Genomic DNA, 26,692 nt, shown 5'->3' with positions numbered 1-26,692 from the left:
TAGTGTAAAAACAGATGAGATTGCACTCTTTAGCAGTACTGAACTCTTGCAAACATTGTATTTAATAACTAATTTTAACAGTAAGAATTACAAAGAAATACGGCTCTCACACAACTGAACTGGATCAAAGGAAAGATTTATTGAAAATTAAAAGAAGTAATACAAGGCTCTTAGGGAACAGTACAAAAAAAAGATAGCTGCAGGTTTGAATACAACAGGACAGTCCTAAATACAGCTTTGGGAAGTAGCCTACATACAGTTGAGTACATACAGCCTTAGGAAGGAAGCACAGCAGCACTGAGTCACAAAACCGGTTACACTAATTTTTCATCAACTCCTGTCAAATATACTTAAACTGTTTCATTGTACATTTGATTAAAAAATCTTTAGACACATTCTCGTCTTCACATGTCCTAAATGCATGTAACTAAGCTTAGAGGATAACAGTCAGTTCTGTTTTTTGTTTTCTTAAAAACAGGAACAAAATTGGACTTTTCCTACCCCAAGCCATTATTTAGACTTGCCATATCTGTACTTATCCCTTTGCAATGATCCTCCCCCTTAGATGTAAATACAGGTAGCCAGTTACAGTACTTAAACTAATGACAGGTTCAAACCTACATTTTTGTATCAGCTCTAAATCAAAGCAAGCCAAATTATATTTGTTATACTTCTTTGCATTTTCTTTTTACAGTTAGTTATTTTTCTTTAAAACATAAAACGTCTATTATCAATGGGTACTGCACCACACACTTTTTATCTCCTACAGAGACATACAGGTATATCGGTGCTTCATGCTAATATTTAGAAAATAAATGATATGTGTCAAATAGACGAGGGGTGTGACGAATGCTAACTTCTACAGGTGAGAATGGATAAAGGGTTATGACTCTATGAGCCCCATACCGGAAATATGATTGGTCCCGTGGAGCGAGGTATGACGCCAATGTTTTACAGTGAAGATTAATAACTGCCCTCTCACCCCGCGCACAACTCAGAGCCAACCAACATAAAAAAAAAAACATATTGCATGCTTTTCTCCAGAACTGCAAGTAAAAAGCAGTATAAAAAAAGAAAGACTTCACAAGTACACATCTCTAGAACGATATTTTCTAAGGCACAAATGCATTCGCGGTTTGTCGTGTTTTCAGATAAATCTGAGCCATCTTTGAAAGGCTGCCTCAATACGTTCACCCACAAGAGGATGCGACGGGCTTACTGCCAATTAACTGCGAAGCAAGACAAACAAAATGCACCTTTACATTAAAAACACCCAGAAATAAAGACAGACTAACGTAAAAAATACCATTCAAATATCATTCAAGTCATTGTCACATTTCTTCATTCACTCTTCACTGTGAGGTGGCTTGCACCTTTTTAGTTTTTACTTGTATAGATTAAACCAAAACTTAGCTGGATGAGAAAAGACAAAAACGGGGGGATCAATTACCATCATTGACATTATGACAGAGGTCACCTTTTGGTGAAGCAAAGACAACAGTAATGAGAGTCAATCGTCTCTCTATTGCTGTGAATTAGAGACATCTACCCCGGTCTTTCCCTCCTTATGATCCATCTGATCCATGCTGTCATCGGCCAGCTCCCCTTCTTCACTTCCCTGGAACATGTCGTGGGTCCACTTGGGACTACTTCCCCCCTTGCGATAGACGAAGCGGCCCCGTCGGGCCGGGAAGGCTCCCCGGCCACGCCCACGGTTGTCCACCCAGTTGTCCCGTTTCTCACCGTCCCGGTCATCGTGCTGGAGAGAGAAGGGGAAGGCAGGCGGAGGAGTAGAAGTTAAATTGACAGGGATGTGCATGTGCGAAGGACTTTATAAGTTGTTTGCAAAGTCTTCAAGGCACAATGACATAGGTGCTTCCTTGTTATTTTATTGCAATTGTTTTTACCAAGTGCAGTTGCTGTTTTGTCACAAGTCAGCGACACTGAAAATGATGGTCTCTCTCTCAATGTGTTGCCGTGGTTCAAGTGTTGATGATGATGATGATGGTAATGAATGATTTTTAACTAACAGTGACTAGAATAGAGATTAGAAGAAGATCCAGAGTGACTTTCCAGATCCAAGAAGACACAGGCCAGTATTAATTCCTAGCTCATTTAAAAAAGACACATGAACGATGGCCACTTCAGTTCAATCGGTAGGTTGCTACATAGAGTAAAACACAGCGGTCACTCTGAAATAACATAGCAGTGTCATCCCTTTGGTTTCTTATGGTCCAAATGTGCTCAGTGACACAACACCTACATTTTACTCGTTTCCTGGTTGCCAGATTGCCACTGTAAAAGGCTCATTAGGTTAGTGCTGTTGCACCAAAGCAAGAAAGTCCTGTGTTTTGACCCAACTGGGGCCTTTCTGTGTGCGGTTTGCATGTTCTCCCAGTGTTTATGGTGGTTTCCTCAAATACGTGCATGTTAGACACATACTCCTGCTAGTAGTGCCTTTGATCACAGGACCGTTCCATGGCCACTGCTGAGTGGCTGGCTACCCACTGGTCAACTGCACAGAGTACATTTCCCCATGGTAACTAAATTGAACTTTACTCTGCCACCGTTTGTACACTGTTGACCACAAACTTAAAAGAGAAATGGAACCATGGCACCATTTTGACGCCCTCATGTGGCAATAATGATTAATAGCAACACTGCAAATTGTTCCTATTTTTAATTATGGCATTATGTAATTTTAAATCACTAGTCTGGGAGTCTATGTGTGATTAAAAAAAACATTTTAGAATATCAGTAAGATAAACCAATATTATCCACGATTGTAAAAAAGATTATTTCAGAGTAGAGTACTCACAAAGTAATACTTTCTGCTCTTGGGAGTGTATTCAGGGTCCCACTCCTCCTCTGGAGGGCGCACTGGGGCATTGCTATTGGGAGGGTTGCCATTGCTGTTGTTGCCTGGGTAATTGCCTCTGTTCCAGCCCCTTCCCCTCACCCTGGGGTACTGAAATCAAAACGAGACAAGTTCAATCTCTCTGTAAGTGAACTAGTACAACTTGACTGACACTTACGCTGCCTTCACACGAGGCAGATGGAAAGATGCAAAGATCACAGCATATTTGTCGCTTTGTATATCTGTTGCTCACACGGTTGCGACGTCATCAAGCATGCGTCCGTAGTGACGCGTGCCATTGCAGCTACCGTTGTAGCTTTGTAGCTGGAAGTTGAAGCCCAGCCCAGCTTCAATTTGTAGCTTTTGCAGCGGCTACAAAGTCGAATGGCTCTTTGCATCTTCATGTCGCTGGCTTCCATTGAAAATGAATGGTAGACCGTGGCTTTGCATCTGCCCGTGTGAACGCAGCATTATGTGTCATCCATTCAGAAGTCGTGACATGATGCTCAAATTAGCATTCAGTGGAAAAGAAAAAAATATTCAGCTGTTGTGCATAAATTAAGGGAGAGATTAGATAGATAGATTAGACATTAGATAACCATCAGGTGCTACACTAGCAGAACACTATAGGCATTACTTCACATTAGTAGGATTACACTCACTGATGTCCGTTACTTTACCTGTACAAAAATCATTGTAGTACATGGGATATGTTATGAAAGAGTACCACCACCACCATCATCATCATCCACATTATGTTCCTTATCATTAGAAGGAAGGAACAAATCAGAGCATCGCAGTCTAAAGTGGAGGCATTAGGAATGGAGAATAGCAACAAAATGAGACATGTAGTCTACAGTTGTGTAATTATAAATAGAGAACTGTAACAAAATGAGGCATGGGGTCTATAGTGATGTCATTAGAAAAACGAGATAATATCCCTCCCCTTGTATATTGATTTTTTTATGCTGTAAAAAACACCACTGTACTGAATGAGCCAACCCTTCCCGTTTGTAACCTTTGGCCTGGACGATGGATATAAAATGGTAAATGGTGCATTTATATAGCACCTTTATCCAAGGCGCTTTACATAGATTGTGCATTACATTCAACAATTCACACACACATTCATACACCGATGCCGGAGGAAACCATGCAAGGTACCAACCTGCACATCAGAGCCTAGCCATATTCTCATTTACCATTTATATTATTATTAATATTTAATAATTTTCTCAGCAATAATACAATGCTAGAAGAGGAGGCGACCGAGGCGAGTGGAGAACTTACATATCCGCGTCCTCTACCCCTGTCCATGTTGTGACCCTCATAATCGCGAGGCGGCCTGTCCATGGGCCCGGGGGGGTAGTCTCGTGGGGGATAGCGCCCTTGACTGTAGTTCTCCTCCTCGTGCTCTGGCCCCTCCCCCATGTACTCTTTACCCCTGTAGGGGGGAGGATAAGGGGAGGGAGAGGATGAAGAGGAGGATGACGAGGGCGAGCGTTCCCGCTTCTTCTTACCCTTCCTGCAAGTGTGAAGAAAAGGTCACAACATCAGGAACTGCACTTACTACATGACTTCATGTTTGAAGTAAAACTCACATTTCTTGAGGGTGTAGCGCTGTCTATATTGATTGGAAGTTTGGAACACACTAAAAGTGAAGAATACATTTCAGGGGTTGGTTTGATACAGCCAAATACCGTGGAACCAAGGTTAGAAACATACTTAGATTTCTTGTGGTGCTTAGCAGATTTCTCAGAGGACCGCTCTCTGCTCGGTCCCCGGGAGCCTGAGGGGCTCCCGGCACCCTCCCGCTTGTAGTCGCGCTCCTTCCCAGAAAACTTCTTCCGTCTCTCAATGTCCAGGCGCAGGTCCATCACATCACCTTTGAGTTTTTTACTCGGATCCTGTGGAGATACATATCAATATGCTCAGAGTTAACTATCGCATTGTTAACTGTATCATTGATAAAACAAAGAAAAGTATGAACAGTTTAAACAGTAGGAAAATATGAGAAGCAACCCCCCTCCTAAAATAGATGCATCACTCCATGGAAAAATGTCGATTTTAAATATCTATAGTGCATTACTGCCCTCTACTGGTAATAATACAATTTCACAAATCACTCTCTCCACAATTAGAACTTCAAAAAAAAAATGCTGTTGGTATAAACACACATGTTTTTTTACATTTTACATAGTAAGGTACATAGTAACATTAGTCGTGGGAACAAGCGGCATGCAGCATTTTAAAGCTCTTTTAAATTAATTGCAAGTTAGCAAATTTCACAGTACTTTTTTGCTTTATTTTTGAGGAAGAAATACTTACAAGGTAATGGCACTGATTAGGGTCCCTTGAGAGGCTTGGACTCAGGATCTTAATTCACCTCCTTTTAGCCTTTGCTTGAGTTCGTACATAATCAATAACCATATCTCATAGGCTGTGGGGGACTTGCTTGGTATTTACAATACACAATTGGGCTCTTTCTGATATAGATTTATGCATCCTTTGAAAGAAAAGCACAAAGCTGAATACTGCTGCTTCAGATCAGCACAAATAGGTTTGTTTTCTTTCCAAATATTTGAAATGTCAAAAAATGCTGGTCACCTTGTAGCTGCTCTCCTCCATATCCTCAAACAGCTGAGTGTGCTTCTTAAAGGCACTGGGGGAGACATCGATTCTCCTTAAAGAGAAAAAGGCAGAAAGAAAGCCAAATAAGACTAAGATCTACACATATTTGCCAATCTTCCAGTCCCAGAAGGACACACAAAGGATTTTCACTGACAATGTTTGGTGTGATCTCAGTGTCAAGAGAATGATAACCTTACCTGTGGATTTCTGGGCTCTTCCTTTGCTTCATCTTTTCTACCTCTGCAGCCTTTCTTTGGTAAATGGCAAACCGCTCACTTAAAGACATGTCTGAGGAGCGAAAGTGTTGTGCTGGAAAGAAAACAGGATAACGTTATTGAGGAAACACCAGTTTCAATGCATTTGTATTATAACATACAAGTGAAGTTACCTCAGAATGATTTGATAGTGTCAAATCATTTATCAACACTTAAATTTAACAGATTATCCGACGAGTCAGTCTGCGGTTTCTTGTGTATCTTGGGAATCTTGGGAAATGTGGACAAACCTGATGCAGACCATACTGTACCTTTGATGTAATGCACAATAGAGACTATGTGCTGAGCAAACAGCTCTGAAGGGCTGCGGCGGATCTGTGCAGATTGAATGTGCTGGAAAATGGAGCGGAACTCCTCATTTTTCTTAGCAGCAGGGTTGACCGACGGACGGCGCTCTTTAGGCACAGATCCAGAAGAGCTGAAAGAGCCAATAACAAAATACGTGTGAAAAACAAATGACTGATCACCTGATTGCTGCCAACTCAATAGCCATTAACTGGTTTAAAAGCCAACCAAGATATTAACAATAGAACAACCACCCGTGGTTAAAAAGGCTGGTTACTGGCCAAGCGTGCTGTTAGAACAGAAAATGGCTTGAAGCATAAATGCATATTGCATACATCATTGAGGTGTACACTATATGCCCTACACATGTACCTGGGCATTTCATCTAAGGAGGCCGGTTTGGGATCAATATCTTCCCTCGCGCGGGAATGGGCACGCGGAGTGGGCGACGCATCTCTTGGCGGCATGGCCACAGGGAACAAGGGCCTGTCCTTCTCCTTGCTGTTGGAGCCTTTGGGAGGTGGGGCAGCAGGGGACGGACTTCGCCTGGACTTCTCTTCCCTCTTCTCTTTCTTCTCCTTCTTCTTAGCCTTCTCTTCTTTCTTGGAGCTGTGCTTGCGGCTGCGGTACAGCTCCTCCTCCAAATGTTCAATGTCCTCTCCCTCCTCGACCTCTCTGCTGCGGCTCTTCTCCTTACGTGACGGGTAGGAGGTTGGATAAGCAGGTTCGTCATCCCATTTCCCATAAATGTCCCTTTCAGTGAGCGTTTTGGTGGACTTGGACTTGATCTCACCCTCCTCTTCAGGCTCCCTGCCCTTCATCCCGTGGGACTTGAGGAACTCTTCTTCCCCGGCATCAAAGAAAGGCGTGCCTTTCTCTTCCTTGGAGTCTCCTTCAAAGGCCGCGGCAGCGATGAAGGCTTTCTCCACTTCCCCCTGCTCCTTATCGTGGACATTGTCCTCGTCTGGCTTTTTATTTTTAGAATCTGCCAAGAACCTGAGAGAGACAAAGGCACTGACCATTTATTATATATCTTGAGAAATGTATATATATTTTAAATCACTTGAATATTTGTTATTTTAGAATATGGGTTAGGTATCAAAGACTACAACAATTACAGAACAAAAATGAGAGACAAATAAAAGGCCAATTTCAAAACAAATCAGAGATGGGAATCTACATTTAGATGAGATGTAACATGAATAAAACATTTTGAAAGCTTTTACTAAGCTATAGTGGCCTTATAGCCTACCAATTGCCTATAAAAATGTAATTACCTAGTAAAACTTATTGTTTGATAGGGGTGTTTTAATAAGACTATTGTGCTTGGTTAATTGGTTTGTAATTATGTAGTCCAAATTATGTGTGAATGATTCTGTGAACAATAGTGACAATGGAATGCCCATCTCTGATACAAACATTACTGACCAGGACCCATATTCCAATAATTAATACTTACTTAACCACCAGCTCCTAAATAAGAGGGATTCATACAATCTCCTTGCAATGCATAGAAGAGGACTTTTCCCAATTTGTTATTCACACTTAAAAAGACGAGTCCTATGTCATCCATTTTAACCTGTATTCTTCTGAGGATCTTTGTGGCTTGGCACAGACTGAACACATTTGAAAGAATAATTACATGTCAAACACTGTGTGGACACAATTTGCAGAAGGAAAAGAAAATCATTGTGGAAACGTAACTGTGATAGTAAAGAAACAAACATACTTTTTGAAGGCAGAGGAAATTGCGCTCTTATCTTCGGCCTTGACGTCGTCTTTTGAGAAGAATCCGAACCCGCTGAAGGTGGCTGTCTGCCCGGACTTTGTAGGGGACTTTGTAGGGCTCTTCGCATCGGCGGCAGGTGCAGGAGGAGGGCCGCCAACGGTTCTCCACATTGGGCCACCACTCCCTGGTTCTTTACCGTCAGCTGCAGCAGAACTCCCCGCCTTGGCTCCAGCAGTAGAGCCAGTTTTAGGGCTGGTTTGTCTGGGGCTGGTGTCATAGTCAAGCCATTTACCTCCGGATACCTTCTCGATCGCACTCCCATCTGGCGCCTGGTCCGGCCTATCCATTTGCTCTTGTGCAGGCCTTTCCTTATTGTCCTTGGGGCCGGGCTTTCCCTTGTTCCTGCGATGGCGTGGAGATACTGACCGGGACCGGGACCGAGAGGAGTAGCTCGAGTGCCTGGACCGCCGGGACCGGCCGGAGGACGAGCGGTCAGAGTAGCGGGAACGGCTCCGGCTGCCTGAGCGCTTCCTGGGGGGGGTGCGTGAGCGGCCCCTCCGTGGGCTGTGTGAGTGATGGTCTTGGTCATGCCAGTTGCCACCACCACCACCCTGCCAGTTGTTGGATCGGTAGCCATAGTTGCCGCTACCTCCCCTGCTCTGGTAGCGGCCGCGTGGAAAATAGCCCCTGGGTCTACCACCTCGGTAGACAAAAGGTCTGCGGTAACCACGGTTGTTGTAACCCCTGAAGTTTCCTCCTCCCCGGTTGTTCTGGTCTCGGTAGTCCCTGGTGGGGTAGTGTCTGTCACGGGACGGAGAGTATGATCTGGACCGGGAACGAGACCTAGAGCTGGATGAGAGGAAGAGAAAGAACAAAAAACATTTGCTATTGTACTAAAAACCAGTGAAGTTTGGTTCCCAAACAGTGGGTCGGGACCCGTTTGTGGGTTGTGGACAAATTTTGTTTTGAATTATTATTTCAAAACATTCCCCCCAAAAAGAGGGAAAGAAAATCAATAATTAAAAGCAAAATCCAATGACTTTTTTCAGTAATTTCATGAAGAAATCAAAGAAAAACAAAGAAATTCCATATATTAGAAAACAAATGTTTAAGTAGTAGTGAAAATAGCCAATCTATAAGCTCACAATGCAAAGCGACACATTGTGAGCTTGTAGAACTGCTATTTTCACTAGTTTGGGTCCCAGGCTAACGGCTAATCTCTTTATTGGGTCTCTGAGAAGTTTGGGAACCACTGTGGGCAACTGTTGTTCTGGCCAAAAGGGGGCAATATAACATCAGACACTACACTGAGCCCTCAACCTCCCCCTGTATGGATAACATGCGTGGTGCCATTCATCCATCAACCAACAACCTAAAGAAGCTGTAATTTTAACAATTTAAATCCATACACCGTCTCACCAAGACCAAAACCAACAAACACGATACATTTAAGACAACTAGATGTTAGTTATTTAGTACAAATACAGCGTTCAACTGACTAAGAAAAGATGGGTACAAGATTAGAACATTAAAAAGTGTTAGATTTAAAGTGTATACAAAACCTTCCAAAACATACAGTTTAGAAAAAGCAGAGAATTAATTTGTACTAACCCAGGAAGATTTTTTTGAAAGTTATGTTTAAAATATTAATTGTAAACCGATACCTGGTGGATCAGTAATAAGACTCTAATGTCTCTCAGCTTACCCCTTGACGCGTTTCATTGGAATTGAATGGCAAGGCTATCACTATCAACGTTCCCATACACTGCCTCCTTGAGTGTTGAGTGAAACAGTACCAAAGGCCACACAACAGAACACAACGTACAGCAGTCCTCGGAGACAGACTAAATAAAGTCTGAGGGAGATTTAACATGGTAGTAACCAAGTCATTTGCATTTACTGGTGATCAATCATTGACTATGTAGTGCAATGGTCTCAAATCACCCTCTAATCATTCAAAAAAAAAGTTAAAGAGGTCAAGACCTGAGTGGGACCACAGAAAGGCATGTGTGCGTTCAAATAAAAAAAAAGGATGTTGGGCTACTAAGTCATATATTACTGCAATAGTATTGGTTTCCCCAGTAAAGAATAGTGTAGCATTACAGTTGCTAAAACAGTAATATTAGTTATTAATCCAAATAATGTTGCCATTACTGCGATACAATGAACAGTATTTGTTTCTGACCGAGATAAACATTCTCTCTTCTCTGCATTATTTGTCTATGAGCTGTGGTGCGTCCATCCAGCTGTGTAGAGAAGACCATTCTAGCAGCCATAAGAGGTTGTCATATCTATGCTATCAAGCTAGCAATACGACACATTGTAAACTTTGTGCAGGTAGCAACTAGCAAAATTAAATTTCTTAATAGAAGAGCTTGAAGAGTTATATTGTATTACCCTACAGTTAGGTGACAAGTGTTTTATTCACACACACAACACAAAATGTTACATAAACATTAGGTAGCAAGGATCGTTGAACCCATATTATCCAGTAGAAGCTCCATGCACCACCCGCCCCTCTATACCAGAAATCATGCTGGCTGGACCAGGCTATGATGGAGCAAATGGAAATGTGAGCCTTTTATTTCTCTGTGGATTTGGTCCTGAGACACAGCCCAGGCAGACATTGACCGATACTCTATATTTGTGAACTAGAATTGGATGAACAACTTTAACTTTTTTATGAAATTCAATTGCAACAATAAAAGCTAGCTGCCTAATGCTGTAAAACTAATGAAGAAAGAATTACCTTATTTTTATATTAAATACATTTTCTGCGGTAATCTTCCCAGGTTAGTATTAGGGATGCCACCGAATAATCGATTTTCCGATTAATAGTTGCCGTCTCCGAAATCGATTTTTAATATTTCATAATCGAAAATAGAAAAAAATAAAGTTAATTTTTTTATTTTTTTTTATAGCCATAATATTGGCTAATAAGTAAGGCTGCATGATATATCGAACCTATATGTACCTTCATCAGAGTGGAGAATATAAGTATAAATCAAGTTGAGCAAAGCCACTCTTCTCTGCCCCTCTAACAGACACAGTTAACGATCGCTTGTTAAGTGCCTGCCAGACAGACAATCAGATGAAATTAAAGGGACACTTCGCCCTTTTTGCAAAAAAATATATGTTAATGACGTTTAGAAGCTTTAGATCACTTTCCTGGGGGTATTTATGTGTGTAATATGTGGTTTTAGATATTTTAGATTGTAGCAGTGAGCCTGTTGTCTCTGATGTCATGGACACTGGTCTCACTACCTTCCTGGACTACAATTCCCATAATTCTTTGGTGCACTGCTCCTCCTTGTGGATAGGGGGAGAGCTGTCTTTCTGAGACAACATGTAGTCCAGGAAGGAAGTGAGCCCAGTGTCCATGACATCAGAGACAACAGGCTCACTGCTACAATCTAAAATATCTAAAACCACATATTACACACATAAAGATCTCCAGGAAAGTGTTCTAAAGCTTCTAAACGTCATTAACATATATTCTTTTGCAAAAAGGGTGAAGTGTCCCTTTAACCCATTCTGACCTGAGATCAGATTTATACGCGGTTTCCGCCGGACACACACTGGTCTGATGAACCCATTCTGACCTGAGATCAGATTCTAAAAAATGTCAGTCGCTCTTCGATTTTTCAAAAAATAGCAGACCTACAAGCTCGTATCGCGCCACTCGGTGGCGCGATATGAGCTTGTAGATCTGCTATTTTTCAATAGCTAAGGCATGACATGATGCCAACACCAAAATGGGTGCCCGGTCAGAATGGGTTAAGGCAGGTCTAGAGTAGAGTGTAGACTAGTGAACTGAACATGTTCTCTTTATATCAAGTACTTCATACCAGCCCCTTATGAAACTACTTCTCCCCAAATCCAAATGGATTTCATTTTCCATCCTGAATGGCACTGAGAAGAACTTCTCCACAAAGGTTTACTCATCAAAACGGATTATAAAACTGTAACCATCAAAGCATGCACTCAACATATAATGTTTATGTGACCATGGCATGTGCATAATATAAAATCTTAAAAGGTTTTTTTTTTTTGTGTGTGTGGGGGGGGGGGGGGGTGTCGATTAATCGATTATTAATCGCCAGAGCTGTAGATTATTCGATTGGGCAAATGGTCACTTTGTGGCATCCCTAGTTAGTATAAAAATGAATGTAGGATCCTGGCATTGTTAAATTGAGGTGATTTTCTGTTTTAAGAAAGACAAGGCTGACATTACATTACCTGTAGCGATGTTTTCTGGATCTTGATCGGGAACGGGTTCTGGATCGAGATCGCGAATAAGACCTTGATCTGGAGCGGGACCTTGATCTAGAACGGGACCTAGGAGGACCTGGAGAACCCGGGGCCTTTGACATCTCTGCTGTGACGGTTGTCAATTCTCAACAATTCTCCTGTCAATGAAACAAGGAAGTAGAGGCCGTTAATTGAGTTAACAGGTTAATAAATTAGCGGCAGTTTGTGTGTACACCAACGCAGTCAGTGAACGCACTTAATGCTTCCGGAGCGACCAAAAGAAAACCACATCATCCTAAAATGCTAACAGCCTTACAAATCTAGAGCTGCTTGTGCCTGGTGAAATTGCCTAACACCTTGTCTGCAGTCATCAAGACTTCCGCTCTGCTTTTAACCCTGACACCAACAGTCCCAATGTGCAAAGAGAAGAACGGCATCGAAACCTAAGTGAGGATTAGCAGCAACACACAGGCTCACCATTAAAACAATGCATGAGCAATACGCCATCTTTAACACATCTTAAGAGTAAGAGCAATACAGAAGGTAGAAAAAACAGACAGTGAGCAATATGCATTGTGCTAGCTAGAGAACAATGAAAGCTGGCTGGCATGGTCCACTTCAGACAGAAACAATGTAGTAACAATAGAAATCAAGTAACAACCAGACTCGTATATTGACTCCAACTCCTTACATCTCAATTGCTTGTAATGTGAAAACGGACACATATTCTAGTGCTGCACTCATCCACATTTGATAAGATCACCAGATTAATTCCTAAATGTAAAATGATACTTGAGGAAAGTCTCCATACTTTAGCTAAAGTGTGTTGTAAGGGGAACACATTCAACGTAGTTTGAGAAGGTTGAAGGACTTGCATCAATACCATTAATGCAGGACCGGTACAAAGTCTGCAGACCAAGACTCATAATGGGATCCAGTGGGTAGTCAAGGGGTCAAATCTAGCATCCATATTTAGGAATGCATTTAAACAGTAACCGACAGACAGCATTCCCAGTCTTCCATTACGCAAAGATTTGTAAATGTGGCAAAACACATTACCACTATATGAGTCGGGTGACTCTTCAGTTGAGCAAATACTGACAGTGGAAAAGAAATGGCACAAATGGGGTCAGGCGTGTCAATGGGTCAGAGCTCAAATGGCCTGTGTGTTCCATTTCACTAGTCTGGTAACAAAACATCATTCTGGGAAATATTAATCCAACCATAAGTCAACAAACCGTGAAAACCATGCTGGACATTTACCAAATCCAAGATTTGACTCATTTCTGTACCAATGATGAAAAAATACGTCAGAAAGCTCTGAAGTCCACATTGCCAAATGATGAAAAATACGTAATTTTGTATAATTTATTAAGTTAGATGGCGCTCTTCACTACCTACGAATAGCTCTTGGTTGCTAGGCAACAGAGTAAACAGCAAATTAAACTGATGTGAAAAAGTCTGCCTTCATGTAAACATATTTTTTCAAATGCATTTCATCTCAGATTATTTTCCCCCCCGATTGCATTTTTGGTCAAAACAAGCTTTATTCACGGCCCATAACTAAAGCGTTTTTGATCGCGGTTACAAAATGTATGTTTCGGGCTTTCGGCTGAATTAAAATAAGATCGTGGGAGCCTACATAGCCGTTGTTTAACCCATTCAGGCCTAAGGCCGATTCTAAAAACGCCTCTAAATCCTGACCTAAGGTTTCTGAAAAACTTCAAATATTGATATAGCAGAATCAAAATTTTTACATTTTTGAATACTGTACATACTGTACAGAACCCAAATATGGGTTCCCGGCCTGAGGGGGTAAGGTACAAATAGGGAACCCCGCCCAGAATGGGTTAAAGACATGCTTTTCTAATAAAAGATTTTAAACTTTTGTTATAATAGAAGAAATAGAATGAAAATAGCACCTTTGTTTGAAAAAGTCAAGATGTATGTTTTACTCTATAAGTCACGTCTGCAAAAATTCAACAATGAAGAGGGAGTGGTGCACAATAAATGCATCCATCAAGAAGAGCTAGGTTAATTATTAGATGCATAAAGGCCCTAAAAGTCTGCATGCATATTTGCATGCTTACCGTTGCCCTCATTATCGAAGCTGTGCCGTACTATTCACATACATGTACTGAATAAGTCATTACTAATTAGTGTACCATGTCTGTGCATTTTTCACTGTTTCCCAAATACTTTTTTTATAGGGTGTAGTGTGGTCACTGAACTGAGGGCAAAAAGAGGCGAGACAATCACATGACATGGTCCTTGCCACCCAGAACAAGAAAATGTCATTGCACAAACTGGCAGTTCCACCAGCCATTCTTTGATAAATAAATAAAAAGGAAATGGGACAACGTAATATTTCACCAGATTATTCCAATTAAATGGGTTAGGATTGCAGCAGGTCAGTCTCACAGGCCAGACATTTAAGCCCAAAATCCCAGAAAGTCATATGATCTATTCTTTTCTTTTACTGCATCTATTATGCTGTGCTGCCTCTGGTGACTGAATTTTCCCTGCAGGGCCCATGCCGCTGGCGTAGCAGGGAACCTGACAGCATGTTGTGGGTTCGAATCCTGAGACCGTTGCTCCGCGTCACTCCCCATTTTCCTGTCAGTCTACTGTCCTATCAATAAAGGCATAAAAGCCTAAACATTTTTTAAATCTGCTGGACCAATAAAGCTCTATGAATCTTTCTATTCACCATAATCATTCAGTGGACAGCCACAATGACATAGCCAAAGACAACTGGACAGTGTACAAGTGCATCCTTGCTATGCATTTTTGTTTTTACAGAGGATGTGGTTTTCGGTGCATAATTCTAGCAAAGTCTTAATGGAGATAGGAACGTGAGATAGCTAGGCTACAAGCATGTATGGTTGGTTCCAGAAAAGCAACGCACACCGTATGCAGGAAGTCACAAATAACACATAATATCTGACTTTATGGTCCTTTATGGTAGGTGAGTATGGGTATGCAATGTTCATCTGGGCTAACTTATCAGGCCCATTGTGGATGTGCACTCATCCATCCAGTAACTGTGTCAGTTTGTTTACTTTGAAAACAAGCCAGATTGGTATATGAGCTGATGTTTGCCAATGTGGACTGGGGTCCAATCAAAGGGAGACACATTGTATTTGTTGTTCAAGAGACTGAGTATCAACCCAGACTGTATATATTAAAGGCAGCATTTGTTGCAGTTTGTGGTATAAACAGGCATTTAAACTGACACACTAAGGTGAAGCCAGATTCTCAAAACAAAATGTATCTAGTGTAATCTTAAATCTTGTATGCCATACCCCCCCCCCCTCCTCACAGTGTGTGTGTGTGTGTGTGTGTGTGTGTGTGTGTGTGTGTGTGTGTGTGTGTGTGTGTGTGTGTGTGTGTGTGTGTGTGTGAGAGAGAGAGAACTAGAGAGTGGGGGAAGGCAGAGGAAAGAGAACACACAAGACACTCATTACATTTTGTTTTGATGACTAGAGAAACCATGTTTTTAATTAATGCACCCAAGAGATGTAACAGCTGCCACCCAGTAAACACGACATCATTATTTTCTAACCGTGTATATGATTAATTCCTTTATTGCATAAAGTGTATATCTGTATGCATTTAGTTTAAATGTTCAATTAATTGAAAATGGGGGACCCTTATGCAAACAACTCTTAGCAGATGTTGTATTGACCTGCACTTTACTTGAACTACCCATTCTACAAACTGTTAATACAATTTTCAATCATTCACGAGCTGGGTAGAAGCGTTCATTTTCTATTTAAAACACACGTTACAAGTAAGACTCTCGATAACGTTGAAGTTAGCAGCACTAAATTATAGCTTGACCACCACCACGTAGTTCAACGCACCTACTCGAGACACACTTGGACACAATAATAAGCTAGTGGTCACTCACTATTCACCATTAACTCCACGGCCAGTGGTCATATACATACCGTTTCACCGTGGTCTTTTCTCCGCGTCCGTCGGTGGTTGAGACGAGGCTAAAGTGGAGCTACGCAACCTCCTTCCTTTGCTTCCTGGTTTGATCTGAAAGAACAATATCCCGTTAGCGAGCTAGCTCGAAACCTGCTGCTACTAGCTTGCGACGCGCGGCTAAGCTAGCAACTGGCTAGCAACACGGAAAACAAACGCCTGGACGGTCCAACTTCGTTCGGTTCACCGCTCGGTAGCTGCATTGATGTCACAATGTGACTCAATCAAAAACAAAAACAAATCACGCTAAGCATACATGTTTGCACGTGGCGCAGGGGATGGTATTGTTTGTTAAAATTTGATAACGACCATTCGCTAACGCTGCTACCAACCAATCGATCTAATTATGATAGGAGCCTAGGAGGAGTGAGTGAGTCGCGCGAGACGCCGTGTGACCGTGAGGCGGGACTGCCTTTTTCGCAGAGCTTTCGCCAAGGTGGGCGTGGCTTTGAGGTTATTATTCTCAGATTATTCTGTGAGTAGGGTTTAGGTTTAGCCATAGTGTTTGTGAGGTTAGGGTTACATTTAAACTTTAGGCATAGTTTTTGTGAGGTTAAGGTCAGGGTTACTAGGTTTAGGCATATAACCACGCCCACCTGCGCAAAAGCTCCTCGAAAAAGGCAGTCCCACCGTGAGGCAGAGCTGCAGCAGCAGGGGTCAAATTTCAGTATCTAATCTCCACGCACGGCAGCACAGAGCACAGCCAATGCAGCCATGCTCTGCTGGTGCAGCCAGTCTGACTGCCACAGCCAGTCTGACTGCCACCTTTCAGTAATCTCTAACTGCAGCAAATAAATCCTAAATTCTTGGACACAGGTTCTTGATATGGCTTAGCTCTGGTCCATAGCTCTAATGCGCCACTGGTCTCCCTTAGTCCCTTCCCTACTCTTCCATTGAGAAACATAGACCGTCACCTGGCCTAGTTTCGGCCTCTAGTGTATGACGACACATAGGCCTACTGGTCTGGTTGACAAGTAGTGGTTGAGCAATATCTCCCCTGACCAATCAGGGATTTAAATGTTTGTTGGGAAAGTACATTGCACATAGGGATACCTGGAATTTGCCCATTAACCCATCATAATCTCTCAAGACATATTCGCACTTCGTAGCCAGCAGCTGCAAAATCAAAGGAATGCTGCTGGGTTCCCAGATTGAACCCATAGGAGCAGCAACTGTCGAACAGTGCCCAAGAGTCCATGCAGTAGGAGTTTGAGGACCTCTGTCTTTGCTTTTACTAGATAGGCCTACCACTTCACCAGAAGGACATTTGGTTAAATTAAAATGCAGTCAGAAACTAGCCATTGCAGCATTTGCATTTCCTTTCATCACCACTAAAACAGGTGGCTGCAATTCGAAACTGGCCCGGCCTCTGGCCAGTCACTTGGTGGCGGGCTGGGGGTCTCCGGAACTTCGGGGTGTGAGCGAGGGCTGTCTCCTGCTCTTTCCTGCTTTGCTTTACACTTAATTTGAAAAAATGCTGTATTGTTGTAGTTTATGTCAAGCTGTTTTTCTGTTTACCTTTGGGTTTCTTTTGTTGTCTTTGTTATGTTTTTAGTTTTCTTGTATTTATATTTATAGTTGATTTCTGTTCATTCATTATTTGGTGGTTTTGAAATAAAAACAAAGAAAATAAACTGGCCCCGGTAAAACCCACCTTTTCAGACTCCATCATGGCCCATAGCACTTACCCTACCCAGCATTTCTGTAGACTTAGATAGCATTTGATACAGACTTATAGCATGTTATGTAGACAGCACTATAATTGCATTGTATGTAGTCATAGCACGTCATAGTACATAGCATAGTATAGTATATATGTATAGTTTATATGTATAGTTTCATTATTCCACTGTTACTTTCTTAGCTTACGCATGTTTCATGATAAATGCTTTTTATGTGATGTATTCCCATGCTTTTTTGTTCTTGCTTAATGTAAATCGCTCTGGATTAAGAGCGTCTGCTAAATGCCTAAATTGTAAATTGGTAAAATGTCAAAGCCTAACCCCCCCACGCGCCACCTGAGCTGATTACTGTACATATTTATATTTATACTACTCGTTTATTTTAGCATAGGATTGTATATATGTCTATCATTCAATGTTTCGATGAATTGAGTACAACGGACCCAAATGGAAACAAGCAATAGGCTTTCTTGGATAAATCGTCAAATAAAGTATTCGATCAATCAATCAAAAACTTTGTAAAAAACCCCAAAAAACCTTTTGTTACACCCTTTTCCACACAAATGCATGGCACTTTTTTCAACACAGTCTGAAGCTTCATATTCATTTATAGCACAGGACACTATTTTTATCTGATCCACATAACACCGTCTGTCTCATCTGCCTGTGTCTGATAGGCGCGGGTGAGAAAGCACATGCACCTGTCAAGGAAGCTTTAGGCCTGTGTGGACACAATACAGATAGCCAAATACAAAAGTATTTGGCCATTACTTTGCATTATAGTTATCTCAGCCTCAGTGTTGTTTATGTTTAGATGTTGCGTTAGCTTTCAATTAGAAACAGAATGTGATATCAAAATGATATACAAGAAATAACAACATATCAAAAATCAAAATACCAGTATTCATTCTATTGGTAGGAATCAATCTACAGTGGTTTCACATTGCCACCACATAGTTGCCTCCACCATGAAGTTAATGACTTTAACCCTGTAAGACCCGGATATATTTCTACTTGCAAAAAATAGATTTCAACCTTACTACTACTTTGTACTACTAGGACTTAGTAGTAAAAAAATATGTTAAAAAATTAATAATTTACATTCGGTGGATATCATACATGTTCTAGACATTCTAATGATCACACATATATGTATTACATGATTTTAGTTATTTTTATCAGGGTTAAAGATTAAAGGTCATAGGTAAATTTTGATTTAAAGAAATCCAGAGATTTTGAAGTAGTTTGTGCCTCTGTGGGGGGTATTTATATGCAAATATCATGATCAATGGCATTGCAAGACTAAACAATGAACATCAATGATGATGTATAGGTGAAAAAAGAACAGATTTTTTTTAAAGTAATTAATTAAATTAAAAATGTTACCGAGAAGCATCGTTGGGTCTTACAGGGTAGGTCCTACCTACAACATGAAATCTGAGAATCTGATAAATGCATTTAGTGAAGTATTAGATAATGTCATTATCTATTGTTCTAATTTCGTGTCAAGCTGTAGCAGGGAGGGAACTTAAGATCCTAGAACTACACGTGCCGTGCTGTTTATCTTGTCATTAGGCTGTGTATCATTCTGTTGGCATATGACCCCAGCCAATGAAATAATAAGAGGGGGATTCGTATTGTTAAATGCCATCTTTAGTACCTTGCTGTCACAATTGTGCATGCCAGCAGTCTAAAGACACCTGTGTTTACATTATTCAAAACAGTATTGCAGTCTGCACCAGAGACAAATAAAAACGTCTGGGTTTCCGAGGCTAGAGCCAGAGTGACTGCAGTATTAGTGATGGTAATAACATGTCATACCATTTGCATAAGCATCAGGGTTGAGGCATGGTTGCATAAACTAATTTGTCTAGAATTATTGTGTCACAACACATATGCTGATAACTTGATAAGGGGTGTTCTGCATAACATACCATCCATACTGAAAAACCTGACAAGCAAGTCTTCAAGGGCTCATCTGTTGTGAATCTTGTGATACAAAAGCCATTTCAAGGACAGAGACAAAGGAGATGTAGATCAGTCCCCTACACTGCTACAGTTGATAACAGTGAAACTGTGGTTTCCTCATTTGAGTTCTTGCAAAACAGGTCTAGATCCTAGAACAACCCAGAGCAACACATGGGGGGGGGGAATCACACGAAGTGAGGGGCTCTCTTATCATCTTACAACATGATGATGTAAAACAAACATTGAGACAAAACAAACATTAAATTCTCTTTAGTGTCAATGGCGTTTTAAAAACAAACATTGAACTTAAAACAAACATTAAACCTGTATATATGAGGGGCAAAGTCATATTTGAGCCTACTTATTGTCTTTGCAAGTTTGCAATGTATAAAGAAAAGCATCAACATTTCACAGTAAATTAGGTTTGTCTGTGTCATTGATTTAACTGTTTTCTTAAGCAAGCATAGAAGTCACAGCTTAAAGCAATGCTCTCGGTCTCTGACCTATTTTCTTCTTCCTACAAATTTGAATACCCTGTGGTAGTCTTTAGTTATACAAATCCTGCTTGTAAAGCTTTGGACATAGGCCTACTTTATGAACGAATATAGGGTTTATGAAGCCAAATTCACCAACAAGCTTTCAACACTGAGATTTAAAACATAGTTAAAGGCAACCTTTAGACTTTAGACTAGGTCAGGCATTATTTCAGGCATTCAAGCCTAATGTGCTGAAAAAAGAAAGAGAAAAAGACCAGACAATCCCTTACCTTGTGTAGCAGTAAAAGTGAAACGAAAAGCTCCCCACTGGCGACTGGCCTCTTGGAGGAAATTCAACAGAATTATTTAGATCCTTCTCACTCAAAGATTCTTTTGGTTATGCTTTGAGTGTCACTGTCACAGTCCAATGGTATTCAGACACTGTACCTTCATGATTAGTGGGCGGAGCGGGTCCTTGCATGCATACAAATGAATGACTTTATGCAAGACACCGGTAAGTACTTCACAAAAGACTTGCTTATCAGGAAGTCATAGACCCCAGCCAACCCGCCCTTTTCACTTAAGCGCAAAATGCCCACCATGTGAATGATGAGCAATGATGATAGCTATAAACTGAAATCACCAGAATCTTAACAAACAAAAGGCTGAAATCATAATTCAGGCAAGATCATCAGTTTGCTTGGCATGTGAGGGTTAGTGTTAGTACAGAATACAGTTTCGCCATCAGTGCTATTCATTGTGCTATATAGTAGCATTTTCTACATTTGACAGAGAACCAATAAAAAAAAGGTAGCAATGATCACTTAGCTCTCTCTCCTCAATGTCTACTCATTTAAAAGGCAAAACCCCACTGATACTACCCATACCACTTTGAGTAATGTGGAATGCAGGCCCAAATCACACCTGGCTGAAGTTTTCATATCGTAGAACCATGAATTGACTATACAAATGCTGACCTTCCAGGAACAGGGATAGGAAGTTGTTCAACAGGATGTTCCCTATTACCATACCAACAGTCTTACACTATTGTATTCTGCAAGGCAGAACTCATGGTGTGGACTCTGTGGAGTGTAAGAGATGGTAAAGAAACTACGGCGTTACCAGGAAAATGTAGAAACTGAGAAGTACAAAATGTATAGTGATATTGGGAAGCCATACATTACATGTATAGCGCTCCTGAGGCTGCAAAGTAAATCATATTGGCGATTGTTGTAGAGGCCATGTGTACAGAAGCAAACCTGTTCTTCTTTGTGTGCAGCTTTGCATTGTATGGTGAGCCAGGCCAGCTTTCTAATTATACCCCATTACATAGATCTGTCCAAAACAGAGCAAACAGATGCTGCAGACAGCACCGCCTGTTTTCCCACTGGGATTCTGTCTCTAATCACATTTCACTGTCAAAGTGGTCATATTTCAACAATGTCCAGTTTATCTTATTAGACATTTGTCTTACAGACTTGCACTGACATTTGATATGCTAGCAATACGACAGATTCACTGTAACCAAAAGAGGGTGGACTGTGTAGTAATGAGTTATGTTTATGAAAGAGTTGCCATAGCGATGACATTAATGTCTCAGCACGAGGCTTATTATATTTAACTGTGAAAGTGCACGATACATATGATAGTGCATCTATAAGTCTCACACAATCTTTGTGGCCTTTGCTCTCTGTACCATTTGGTGTTAGTCCTTGCACTATATAACCTAGAAGAGGCTTACTGAAGGTCTTTAATGCCCTCAAGATATAGGCTAGGTGAAATATAGGCTATATACCAGTGGTTTTCAACCCTTTTCATATCAAGGCCCAGTATTCAGCATTTGAGCCACAGACCAGCATTTGATGAGATTTTGCCTCTCAGACCCAACATTTTTTGATGTCGTTGGATAAGATTTTGCCCACAATTCCATGCTGCATTTATTGATGTGGTGCCATCAATGCAGAAATTACATTCTACATTCTCTAATTGAGTAGACTCCTCCGTGAGAGTGTGGAGGTCGAACTGCTGGGGCAGATCGGCGTGTGCGCGTATCCGCCTGGCGCGTGCGGTCGCTTTGGCATGGGATGAACTTTGACCAATAAATCCCAATGACCTGCGGGCACCATATATGGGGGATGATGTCACGACACGTGATGTCACGATGACCTGGGCACTTGCCTGGGGTGACCAGGGGGCTGTCGTCACTTGATGTCACGATGACCTGGGGGCTTGCCTGGGGTGAGCAACAGGGATTTTAGTTAGGTGAGTGACGGGGATTGTGGGTTAGGTGTCAAAAACACAAGGTTTCATAGTTAACTGCGACCTCCGGTCGCAATAACGCCTCTATTTATATCGTTCATAGTTATTTACAGTTTTATTGTAAACTTGGGCTTCAGTGCAGCAGAAAACTAATGAGGGCAGAACTGCCATTTTGTTTTAAAGACAGTACTGCCACCTTCTGGAGATGGGCCTGAACATTAACATTATGTACTGAAGCAAGGAATTGTATGCAAATCAAAAAGCCAAGATTACAGAATTATGGGAGTGCATATTGTAAACTCTTGCAATTTTGATTAGAAATATATCATTTTGCTATCGCCATCAAAATCTGTGAGATGTGAGAGCAAGTATACAAATAGCATGCACAATGTACGTTGACTGGATTTCAGAACCAGACATACAGTATAATAGATATTAATAAATATGGAGATAGAGAGACAACCCCAACTCCCTTTCATAAAGCTTTATTCCACAGATCCCCTATGGCAGGAGGCCTAGCAGCTAGGCTCATTCATTATACATTTACATACACTGTCTGTGGTCAATCCTTACAATGCTCCGCAAGTTAAATAACTCAATAATTCAAGACAAACAGAACAAACACACACATTGTTCAACTTAAGATAACAATAGCAACATCATAACAACAACAATAATAATAACCACTGTCAAATAGTATGTATTTCCTTATATTTTCTAAAATGTGTTACACTGTCAGTCATGTTTAAGGTGCACTATAAATTGCCATGTGACATTTCAGTAAAACTCATCAAATGTTGCACCATGACACACAGTGACTTCTTAGACAGACAATACTTGCTTGATTTAATTTTTTTGTTCCTTTTTTTTAGTCTCTTCTTTTTTCTTTTTGAGTCATGTTCCTCCGTTTTATCCTCTGCAGTTTGGAGATATCACAGAGAACCTCAAGCAGTCCATAGTTTTTTTTAGTTTTGGCACACTTTCTTATAATCTTCTGCGGTGTGGGGGCACAAATCTCTTAGCTCAACCAGAGTCAGAAAGATGCACCTCAGTGGAAGCCTCAGTCAGGACTCACAGGACCTCTGGAAGCACAGGGGATAAGGGAGTGGAGACATAAACAGAGGAGAAAAGTTATACTTAGTTGCACACATGTGTCCCACACCGAAAATAGCCAATCTACAAGCTTACAACACATCGTGCTAGAGCACACCGTGAACTTGTAGATTGCTATGTTCGGTGAGCCACACTGGAAGGCAAATAAGTATAAATCAGAGGATCCAGCTCTCTGGAGAGAATAATTCATAACTAATAATCATAATTTATTAAATCGCATTACCCACACTGTACATAATTTGGTGTTCAAATATTAGTTCATATGTTAGGAACTATTTTTTTTTGTTTTGAACTGCACAGTTCTCCCACCACTGAGGCTACCACCTGAAGCTTGAAGCTTCCCTTTCAAAAGTATAACATATTATACTACCGTATTTCTAGAAGTGAGCTCTTTTTCGCTATACAGTACATATACAGTGCACAGACAATCTATAACGTAGTGTATCCAGGGGCTGTACCTGCAACATGCTGAGGTTTCATTGGACCTGTTTTCATCAGGAAAGGCTCTCCTCCCTCAAAGGCCAAGATTGGCTCAGTGCCCCTGCCACTTGGCTGTTGGCCGGGATTACCTCCACTGTTCAGATTGATGATCTGCTCAAAGTCGGCTGCCTGGCCATTGGCTGAGAGGCCGTTCTGGTGAGAGGCTGGCTGGACACCATTCAGGACAGAGCCAGAGACACCTTGTGATTGGCTGATGACTGCTGTGCTATTACTCACCGGCTCCTGCGGATTTACAGGTCCTGAAGGAAAGTTGAATATGAATATGCAAGGAATTAATGGTTTTAGTATAATAATAATTGGTAATTATGTAACGCAATGTGCAATGTGTGGACTCTGTCATTACTAATAGGCAACATTACTGGTGTTGAGATGGTTTTCAAGTCATCGACACTACAGTACCAAGACAAAAGCACACTTATCAACTGAGAAAAACATACCTTGATTGATGTTTGTGTCCTTGCCATTGACCTGTGGAGAAGCCTTGGCATCCTTCTGCAATTGATAAAAACAACATACGATGATTTATTCCAATGTAATCTGAGCATATAGTACATAAAATGGAGTGTTATACCATTACTGGCACTGGTGTTTCTGTAGTAGTTGGCACAAAGTCTAAGAATCGTATAGCACAACCGTGAAAGTGAAAACTGCTTTGTTACTCACAGCGGCTGATGGCCACTGTGAGGTTACAGGTAAATGTAAATCGAGAGAAATTGGTGGAATTTCACATTTATAAGAATGCCTCGCAGCAAAACCAAAAATGCAAGTTCATAATTAGCTGTGGTATAATTCATGACAACTACATTCTGAGGTACTACATTCTAAAAACCGTTGTCGTGAAATGGCAGTTTCCAGTGGTCTCCTTTTCACAGGATAATTCTACATTTGATTCTTAACGGAACCAATTGAAACCAGCTAGTAATCATGTTTCTCAGAGAATATCAAATCACACCAACCGTATCAACCGCATCGCTCTTACGGCGGGTCCTCTTCATAATCTCCTCAAGGCGCTGTCCAGGGGGAGAGGGTGGAGGTGCCGTCAATGATTCAACATGTCATTTGTATACTGAGTGATCATGTACTGTATGTGTGAACTGGTTTGATGTCGTGAGAGTGGTCAGCATGTAGTATGTGCGTACTGGTTTGTTGTCAAGAGAGTGATGTCATGACACTGGATCAAGCTAGATGTGTTTACTGACTGGACTCTGTAGATAATTAATTTCCTTACCCTCTTCCTTTCCAGCCGCTCCTGTTCTTCTTTCTGGAAATGTTTGTCTCTTTCCAGGCGCTGCCGCTCTGTCTCCTCACGAGCCTTGGACTCAGCCTCTTCCCTCTGAAACAAAGACATAATGAATCTTTTTTTAAGATATCTTTTTTTGAAGGGACAGACAGTAGGCTGACAGGAAACGGGAGAGAGATGGGGGATGACATGCAGTAAAGGCCGTGTCGGGCTCGGGAGTCCGCGGCACACTGTGACTGGATTACCAGTCAGGTGCCCAGACCGTTACGCCACGGCCTGGGCCCATAATGAACATTTTAAGTTCATTATATCAACCTTTCAGAAAAAAATATAATTGGATACTTTTTGTTGGAACCAAATTGCCTTTTCTGTTTATTTTGTTTTGTTTATTTTAAAATAATGATGTGTCCTTCCAGTGATGTGTCAGAGTCAGAGTGGTGGTTGGTTGTCATGGTAACCTTTACCATGAGTCTGGGGCAAGGAACTTTTGGCCCTATCTTGGTGTGCATCTTACATGTTACTTTATCCCTAAACGTCTTTGCCATATTTTACTATCTAGCTGCTAGCACTTAGTTTCTGGTAAGTCAGTTTGCACTTAAAAACACCAGGTGGCAGCACATGCTTGCTTTAGTAGTAGTCTGCTGCCTTCAGGCAAAAGTTGATACAGTATGTTCCTTAAATGATTCCATTACATAGCTCACTGCGTGTTTAGACTCACTGGTGGCAACTAAACAGATGTGATGAGCACAGGGATGAAAACAATGATATGTCATACATGTAAATATCATCTATCATTAGCAAAACAAACAGAATTTATACCTTTTGTCTACTCTAGTCTAGGCAGAAAGAATGCTTCAAATAACATTTAAACAACACCACACAAGTTTCAAAGGCCTTTCATTCACAAGGACACAATACTATAATTAACCATAGACCGTAAAAAATAATGGACAAAGTGGCGTCAAAGTGATTTCAAATACGCCATCTTCCACCAAGGAAATGAATGCTATTGGCTGCAAGTGCAGCGAGGGCTAGGTATTTTAGAAACAGTACAAACATACCATACTTTATTATTCATTTATTACATTATTGGGACCATAATTCCAGCAAAGGGGGTTTACCCCTTGAGCTAAACCAAGAGCTAAAAATACAAAGCCATACAGGCACAGGCACCATAAGCGCTAAACAACTGGCCAATTGAACCGGGGCAAATCCCTGGAGGGCAAGAGCGAGCATGCAGGCCATGAAGCATAGCTGAACACTTCAGGCATGAAGTGACATAGTCTCTCCCTATAACGCTGTCATCCCATTCCAATGCCAAGCCTAGACAAGAGGCAGCACAGAGCTGTCACTGAGGCCAACAGTCACAATGGCTCTCTCAGCCCATTGCTAAATGCTGGGCTAACGCTACTATGGAGGTCACCAGCTGGCA

At 41.3% G+C, this 26,692-nt stretch overlaps 2 protein-coding genes across 10 annotated transcripts in view; both read right to left on the bottom strand.

The window, feature by feature from the left end:
- Positions 1-119: 119 nt before the first annotated feature.
- thrap3b (thyroid hormone receptor associated protein 3b) lies at positions 120-20,536 on the bottom strand. 5 transcript variants are annotated; one of them, XM_083787857.1, is made up of 12 exons: positions 20,438-20,536; positions 15,982-16,075; positions 12,017-12,186; positions 7,778-8,626; positions 6,421-7,044; positions 6,015-6,181; positions 5,686-5,797; positions 5,465-5,540; positions 4,583-4,764; positions 4,148-4,382; positions 2,819-2,968; positions 120-1,759 (listed from the first exon to the last, which is right to left on the bottom strand). In XM_083787857.1, the coding sequence occupies exons 3-12, from the start codon at positions 12,148-12,150 to the stop codon at positions 1,523-1,525; spliced, it is 2,766 nt and encodes a 921-aa protein (XP_083643983.1). In that variant the 5' UTR covers positions 12,151-12,186; positions 15,982-16,075; positions 20,438-20,536; the 3' UTR covers positions 120-1,522. The 5 variants fall into 5 exon arrangements, 4 of the variants coding, with proteins under 4 accessions (XP_083643983.1, XP_083643982.1, XP_083643984.1 ...); XM_083787856.1 differs by lacking the exon at positions 20,438-20,536 and having other exon boundaries at positions 15,982-16,390; XM_083787858.1 differs by lacking the exon at positions 20,438-20,536 and having other exon boundaries at positions 4,148-4,301; positions 15,982-16,390.
- A 2,339-nt stretch (positions 20,537-22,875) lies between these two features.
- LOC310858356 (uncharacterized protein) overlaps positions 22,876-26,692 on the bottom strand; it is a 43,286-nt gene continuing 39,469 nt past the window's right edge. For 4 of the 5 annotated variants that reach the window (XM_083764461.1, XM_083764463.1, XM_083764464.1 and 1 more), the window contains 4 exons: positions 25,249-25,353; positions 24,977-25,030; positions 24,458-24,512; positions 23,934-24,259 (listed from right to left, as the gene is read on the bottom strand). In XM_083764461.1, the coding sequence (XP_083620587.1) occupies positions 23,949-24,259; positions 24,458-24,512; positions 24,977-25,030; positions 25,249-25,353 (525 nt within the window). In that variant the 3' untranslated portion in view covers positions 23,934-23,948. Of the gene's footprint in view, positions 23,489-23,933; positions 24,260-24,457; positions 24,513-24,976; positions 25,031-25,248; positions 25,354-26,692 lie in introns of those variants that run through there. The other variant, XM_083764462.1, reaches the window with a different exon arrangement.

The sequence above is a fragment of the Protomyctophum parallelum genome, assembly GCF_964188405.1.
Source record: "Protomyctophum parallelum genome assembly, chromosome: 1".
Lineage (NCBI taxonomy): Eukaryota > Metazoa > Chordata > Actinopteri > Myctophiformes > Myctophidae > Protomyctophum > Protomyctophum parallelum.
This window is presented reverse-complemented; position numbering and strand designations above follow the sequence as displayed.